Raw genomic sequence first — 7,517 nt, 5'->3', positions numbered from 1 at the left:
TCAGACAGTGTGTTCTTTACAAAAGCAACTTGTTTCCTATTTGGAAAAAAGAAAAAGAAAAAAAAAGGAAGAAGGAATTCACTTCTGCACAACGTGTGATCCACAGGCCACCTCCAGCTTCACAACAAACAGGCAACAACCGCAGCAGGACAGGGCTCGGGGGCAGGGGCTGTTGTTCCAGCTGTCAGCTGTCCCCCCCCAGCCCTCCATCAGCCCTCCTGGCATAGCCTGCAGCGTGGGCAAGGCCAGTGGCTCCCCAGGGAGTAGGGAAGGGGCCCAGGGCCAGCACGGGGTGGGTTCATCCTCCTCCAGTCCCGAGCCCCGGGGTAGCTCCAGGTGGGATCCTCCTCACGCCTGGGGGGTGGGTGGATGCTGCTCCCTGGATAAGCAGGGGATAAAGAGGGGAGCAGAGCAAGCTTGCCTGAAGGAAACAACAGATCCTGGCGATTTTCCCTAAACCAAATCTCAGGACAGGTTTAAGTTATTAAGAAGCACAATAATTACATCTGGAACACCCACAAACCCCCCTCAGCCCACCCACCCTGCAGCCTTGAACATTTTTGCATGGCCAGTTTCAAGGCAAAAAAAACCTAAGAGAGACTGCAATTTGCCCAGCAGCCTTGAACTCATCTCAAGTGACACAGAGGGACAGTGACAGGAGTAGCAAAATATTCCAGGGAGGGACGAGGCATCAAGTTGGGGCCACTCTCCAGCTCTCCCCTCGGCCCCACACAGCAAGGACGTGCCAGGGAAGGGCCCCTCGCTCAGCATCCCTGGCTGCAGCCCGGCTCAGCCCAGAAAACTGGTGTTTAAATGATTTTCTTGGAGGCATAAGGGTTTACTGACCTCTTTAATGCCCCCTTTTAATACAGAATTATTTCCCATTCCTTCCCGGCTGCGCTTTTATTCAGAGTGGCAAGGAATGTTTCCTCTGGGTAAATTAGAGAAATGTTTCTACTCTTTTTTTGGTATTATTATTATTTTTTTCCTTTTCAGTTAGCATCTATTTTTCATCCGAAAGGCCGGGCTGGTGGTGGCAGCTCCGCAGGCAGAGGGCAACGCTCGGCAGGAATGAACAGCCGATGCTTTCCGGGCGGCTGGGGATGATGGTGGGGCACCTGGGGATGGGGCACCCATGCCCCTCATCCCTGCCAGGTATCCTGGGGCTGGGGGGATGACAATAGGGTGATGTGGGGCCGTCACCCTGTGAAGCCAAGAGGATCTGACAGATGAGGCATTGCAGGCTGTGTCGCTTGGCAAACACATATGAGAAGCTTCCCCCCCCAGAACCCCCCTAGAGCTGACAAAACCAGGAAACGTCAGAATAAACCCAGCCTAACAGTTAGGTACAGAAAATCCAGTTACTCCAATGGCCCCAAGCCAGCCCCTTTCTTCTTTGCTTGTGTTATAATAACACACACAATTGGGGAAAGAAAACAGAAATAAATGACAGCAGTTAACAGTACACAGGCAGGAAACGGCGCAGGAACAGAAACAACATATCCCTGAAAAACAGGCTCAGACTCCAGAAGAGAGGGGAAAAGCCCCTGTCGGCTTTCCAGAGGGATGCAGGACATCACGTGAAGGTGTGGGATGGGAGCTGAATGAGGTAGTCATCAACACCAGCGAGGGGAGCGTCACAAATTTCATTAGACGATTGTTTTTTGTTGGTTCTTTCCCAAATTCCTGGCCCTAGCAAGTGGCAGGGGGAACAGCCTGACTGCAGACCTGTCTTGGACCAGCTATGGCTTCACAGGCAGGATCAGTTTGCCCTGAAGAAACAAATGGCTGGAGCTGATTTTTGTCTTGAGGATAATAATGACTGGAGCTTGTTTTCTTGTTGACGTTTTTAATTTAAATAAATCAAAGTAACAAATATTTTACCATGATATGTAGACCTAGAAAGACTATTTCTCTAGAAACCACCAATTTCAACTTGCTGGTACAGCAAACATTGGCAACAGCTATATATTTTCCCTTCCATAATCAATTTTAAATTCTAGGAAACATTATTTAGGGTAGGAAAATCTGTCCAGTGAAGGGTTAATAATAATAATCATAAGATGCTAACTGAAATCCTCCTACTTTACTCATACCTCACTGAGGAATTATCACTGCAAGAGAGCAGAGAGCTGCGAAACCCCTTCCCTCTCTCCCTTCTACAAAATGGCTATTAAAGTAGCTCAATTTTAAAATCAATTTGATATGAGTAAATTTGTACCCACACAAAAAAAAGTCCTTAATTACGAGAAAAAAAATAGTGAATTGCTTTCATTTTTTCTCCATTAAGAAGGCACATTAATTGAATTAGTAGCATTGTTACATGTCACCTGTCTGCCCCTAAATTAACATCACTATTGCTCATTCCATACTTATTTATGATGCAGGGATAGGAAGAAATCAGAACAGTCTAAAAACCATGCCGTGGTGACACACAAACGCACACATACGTGGCATAAGCACGATTGGGAAATGCCGACTTGGCAGTGTATGTCTAATTGAGGAAGGTCATTTAGATCTGTTAATTCCATCACTTTGACTTGGCAATGAGTGGAGACGGGGGACATCTAAATCTGGGAACTGGAAAAAAAAAAAACCCCAACCCAAACAACCAACTTTTGGAAAACCTTTCCATGCATTGCCTTGAAATTCTGTAAAAGAAACAGGTAAGGGAAAAAGTTCAGCAGAGCGCATCCAACAATTGCCATCCAGGCAGAATTTTCCCCAGAATGTCTTCCCATAACACCTTGTCACTGCCCTGCAGGAGCTGGGGGGGCTACAGGTGGGAGTGGAGGCTTGCTCCTCCAAGCTGCAAACTGCAGGTTCCCCAAAGTTTCAGTAAGATGATTGTGAGGTTTTTTTATATATATATATATTTTTTAAGCTTGAAAGCCTTTTGCTATCACTGGACATACAGTAATTTGCAATATCAAATACAATAATAGTACAGATAAGCATGTGACAGCAAAAGGATTCATAAATGCAGGGGTGTCCATAGCAAAATAGCAACAGCTTTAAACCACAACCAACCTCGTGTGGGGTGAGCATTGAACTCGGTTTGAACAGTTGCACACAAGGAACAGCCGCTATTTCGTGTGGACTACAAAACCACCAGGGTGACTACTGAAGGTGTCCGAATAAGGAATTTGCCATTCTGTTCTTCCCAGGAATGGAAATTTACTTCATTTTTTTGAGATATAAAAATATATAAACTCCGAGGAGGGGATCCCGAGCGCTCCTGAGGACCTGGCGGGAGGTCTGGCCTCTGCCCCTCGCCACCCACCGCCTCCTGGCAAAAGCCAAACACAAGCTACTTTGCTCCGGCTGCACACCCCTGCTGCCTGTTGAGACGAGTGGGATTGTCACATCAAGTTATAAACAATACATTTAGGGAAAGCTTTTAAATACAGCAATCTGTGAACCATTGGTAAGCGATAAAAACAATCTGCGCTGGGAGTCGTGCGGTCCCTCATCCTGCTCCTCCTCCTCCTCCTCCTCTTCTCGCTGGGTGCCGCTCAGAGGACAATGTCCTTTAGTCTCCGGGCACCAGGCGAGTCCTTTTCCCGGCGTTCCTGCAGGAGCGGGTTGCCCTCCTGCCCACTGCTCTCGCTGTCCGCACCGCGGGGCTCTGCCTCCGTGGGCCGGGACGGGCCATTGTTCCCAAAGGGCTCCCGGTCCCGGTTCCCGGTGCTGTATGGTGCCGCCGGTTTGCCGGACAAAGGGCTCTTCAGGTGGAGGGGCGAGGTGACGGGGCTGACGGCCTCACAGCCGTTGCCCGCCTCACGGACGGCACCGCTCACCTTGGGGCTGCCGGCGGCCGGGTCCACCGTTCTTTTGCCTTTGGCGTTGGCAAGCCGCTCGTCGGCGAGGGGCTCACCGCCCTCCTTGCCAAAGGTGGCGAAGGTCCTTTTTGTGCTGCAGTCTGCGTAAGGCTCCGTGTCCACTGCCGTCGCCTCAATGGACAGGGCAATGACGTTCCTCCCATGCTCGGGGGACTTGGCGCGGCTGGGGACGGCACCACGGGGCATCCAGCACCTGTCCGAGTGGCCCAGGATGCGGCACTCCTCCCTGCAATGAAATCCTTCGCTCTGATCTGCGTGGAGAAAACACAAAGGCCCGTGAACGGGGGAACCACACCAGGGTGCCCATCACATCCCAGCCTGCCCGAGGCTGTGTGCCCGCACCAAGCCAGACACTGCTGCGTGCTGCCTCCACCCACACGGCCCTCCCCAGCCCCAAACGGCCATCATTTCTAAGGCACGGCCCCGAAAGAGGGATTTTTACTGCCATTACTCTGCTGCTTTAAAGACTGGAGTTCAATTTCCAACAGGTTGTGTGTCATCTGCCACCACCGGACCTGCAACCAGGGGAAGGAGTTACGGCTGCGAATCCATCACCGCAGCTCTGTCCCACATGTGGAGCCACTCGGTGTCAGCGCTTCCTGGGTTTAGTACCCGGTGCTGGAGGCCACCGTGTTTTAAGCCTGATTTGACATGACATTTAAGATTGAGTTTTTGCAGAGGGGGGAAAGGGGGAGGAAGTTGTGTATATGTGTATTTTTTCTTAATCCTCCCTGACCTCCCACACAACAGAGGCTTTATAAATGTCCAGGATTGCCCACTCCACTGAAGATTAAATACCAATCATTACCAGTGCTGGGGCTTTATTCACACAAGGGCAATAAAGATCCCATCTCTTGACTTGGGGCTCTCCCAACACCACTTTATGGGGCTGAAATGTGGAATGATGGTTTAACGCTTTCCGAGGACCCTCCATGCCCAGGTCTGAGGGCTCCCAGGCAGTTGCAAACCCTCCTGCCTGGTGCTCACATGCATCCCCATGCTGCAGGCCAACCCCGGGACCACACAACCTCACTCCTGCGTCACGAAGGGACAACCTGTGGCCCAGGGAAGCAGCCAGGCTCAGCCAAGTGCAAAGCTGTAACTCAAACCCAGGAGCCTCAGCATCCCCGGCCTTTGCTGAGCACCCGACCATGGCTCTCGCCATACACCACAGGCTCTTGGCTGCTTTCAGTCTCAGCTGATGACTTTTCTTTCATTCGATAAGAACTCATAACTGCAGATATTCCTCCTAAAGCACAACCTTTGGCTACGCAAAGACACAGCTCCTTCCTGTTGTAACCTCCAGACACACAAAGCAGCACTAAAGCACTAATGCCATTCCCCATCCGAGACCGCGCTCAGTCGGTGCCGGTTTGATGGATCGAAGCCTGAGAAGGTGCAGACTCAGCCTGGGTTTGCTTCCTGTCCGTCTGCCAAGCGTTGGGTTTGATGCTTTGTACATCTGTGTGCATAACCTCAGCTCCTCAGACACATCGGTATTTCCACCACATTCGAGCACTAGGGCGGCTGATAAAAATTCTCAGCACATAACACAATGCACCAAAATATGAGCAGCTTAACACTTACAGAGAATAAACGAGTAAAAGGCAGACCTCAAAAAAAAAAGGTGCTTTTTTTTAAAGGAGAAGAAGCCAATTAATTGAAAAATCTATGGGCAAGACATTAGCTGTTTCTCTGCATCACAGCAGCTCCCCGGTGGTGCAGAGCACAGCATCGGGTAGCTGTGTAGGAGGTCTGGGCTGCTGTAAAAGCAGTTGGAGAGAAGGTTTCTGTGAGCCCTACATGCAGAACAACCTGCACCCAGATCTAAAAGCCCATGCTCTTATACTTTGATTCTGTTACTTTCAAGTACTTGAGCAAAACGCAAAAAAAGAGAAAAATTGCCCAGAAAGTGTTGCTGTCTGCCTATTTATCCACAGCTTAACTTCAAAAGGGTGCTACAGGCACACAGAGTTGTGTAGTCTGGCTGTGATAGCAGAGGACTTGGTGATGGCTGGAGGGGCTACAGAAATATCTTAGGTTCTCATCCCTGATGAGACACTGATTTATTGTGCTGTGTGACCTTGGGCACGTTGCTGGAGCACACATCACTTCAGACTCTCTGCAAACATCAAACGTCGGATCCAGGCACGAGCTGGCGTGGCTGGTCCAGCACAGAAAGGCACGGGGGCAGCTGCTGCTCCTCACCTTCCCACCCAGAACCACGGCTTAGCCCCAAATCCACGGGACCACTGCAGCCAAGGCAAACGGCGCTCTGCAGCACAGGCAGGTGTCTCTTGCCTTGACCCATTTATTCCAAGCTGGCACATTCTACTGTTAGAAACAAATGGAGGACTTTGCCAATTATTGCCCTGCAAGTGGGCATTCCTCAAACGCCAAGATGGGCCTCATGCCTTAAGGGCAGCAGTGCCTATCTGCCAGGGAGATGATCGGCTTTGGACACCAAGATGCTCATCTACAAGCTGCACCAACAGCTGAAACACAGGCAGGAGAAGAGATGAAAAGCATTACATTAAATTACATCATTTCAATCTTTTATTTCATGAAGGGGACAGAAGTACAAAAGATGCCAGGCTAACAGGCAGAGGGGCAGGAGTCACCATCCATCCACAAACATGAAGACAACAGGTAGCTCCACAGCATATTCTGCCTGCCTGTTTCTGTCCCCACCACACATCTCAGAGACTAAGTCCTGCAGCTAGAAACCATCCTGCTCGCAGGGATAACACATGTCCAGGCTGCCCAGACCAGCCCTGACCTGGCAGCAGACCCAAAGACCAGCACAAAGCCCTGAGCAGCAGCTGCTTCTCTGTGGCAGAATGAGGATCTTCAGCCACTCACACATCACTGTCTTAACCCTGTAGTTGATACAAAATACTATTTTTTGGTCACACGCCTGCCCTGCTGATACACATCAATGCCACACCACTCCTCTTCTATCCCAGGTCCAAGGAAGGCAAGCTCAGAGGGGTCTGGGCTCCTCAAGCAGACTGAACCCAGGGCTCCTACCTCCCATCCTCCTCCTGCTCCAAAGCAGAGGCAGGCGCGTTGCTCCTGGGGCTGCCCTTTGCAGCCAGGTCTGACTCACCCAGCCTTAACAGCACCCAGGACAGTCATTTACATTCACAGGCTCTTTATTGTATGGTTCTGTCTTGGTTTTTACTACTTTAACAACCAGAAATAGGACAATAGGAAATTCTTTTACAGCCCTAGACCTGCCCTAGTCAATATGACTGTTCCTGTCTGTACTAAAAATGTTCTTAATGCAAGAAGCAAAGCCCAGGCAATCACCACCACACCACGCACCACACGAGGAGTGGCAGGCAGCCAAAGCTGGTAGCTCCCCACCCCCATGCCTCGCACCCTGATGCCAGCATGGAGGTTCAACAAGCTGTCATGAAACCACTGCCCAACAGGGCCAGGCAGGAGGCAAAGGGAGGAGGAAGTAATGGAGGGGCAGCACTGGGTGAGCAGCCTCATAGCTTCAGCACTGCATTGCAGAAGCCACAGAGTAAATGCCTCATCTCAAGGAGGCCCCAAGGAGCCTGAGCTGGCAAGGACCTGCCGGCTGGCACAGGTTGGCGAGGGAAACACCACAGCCCCAGGCTTTACAAGCTGCCCTGAGCTGAGCTGGGCTGGGCTTTCTAACGAGCT

The 7,517-nt window shown here is 50.7% G+C and overlaps 1 protein-coding gene across 2 annotated transcripts in view; it reads right to left on the bottom strand.

Moving 5' to 3' along the window:
* Positions 1-507: 507 nt before the first annotated feature.
* PCDH19 (protocadherin 19) overlaps positions 508-7,517 on the bottom strand; it is a 56,890-nt gene continuing 49,880 nt past the window's right edge. For both annotated transcript variants that reach the window (XM_062006852.1, XM_062006853.1), the window contains exon 5: positions 508-4,093. In XM_062006852.1, coding sequence (XP_061862836.1) covers positions 3,516-4,093 — 578 coding nt within the window. In that variant the 3' untranslated portion in view covers positions 508-3,515. The remainder of the gene's footprint in view (positions 4,094-7,517) is intronic.

This window comes from Colius striatus, chromosome 13 (assembly GCF_028858725.1).
Source record: "Colius striatus isolate bColStr4 chromosome 13, bColStr4.1.hap1, whole genome shotgun sequence".
NCBI lineage: Eukaryota > Metazoa > Chordata > Aves > Coliiformes > Coliidae > Colius > Colius striatus.
This window is presented reverse-complemented; position numbering and strand designations above follow the sequence as displayed.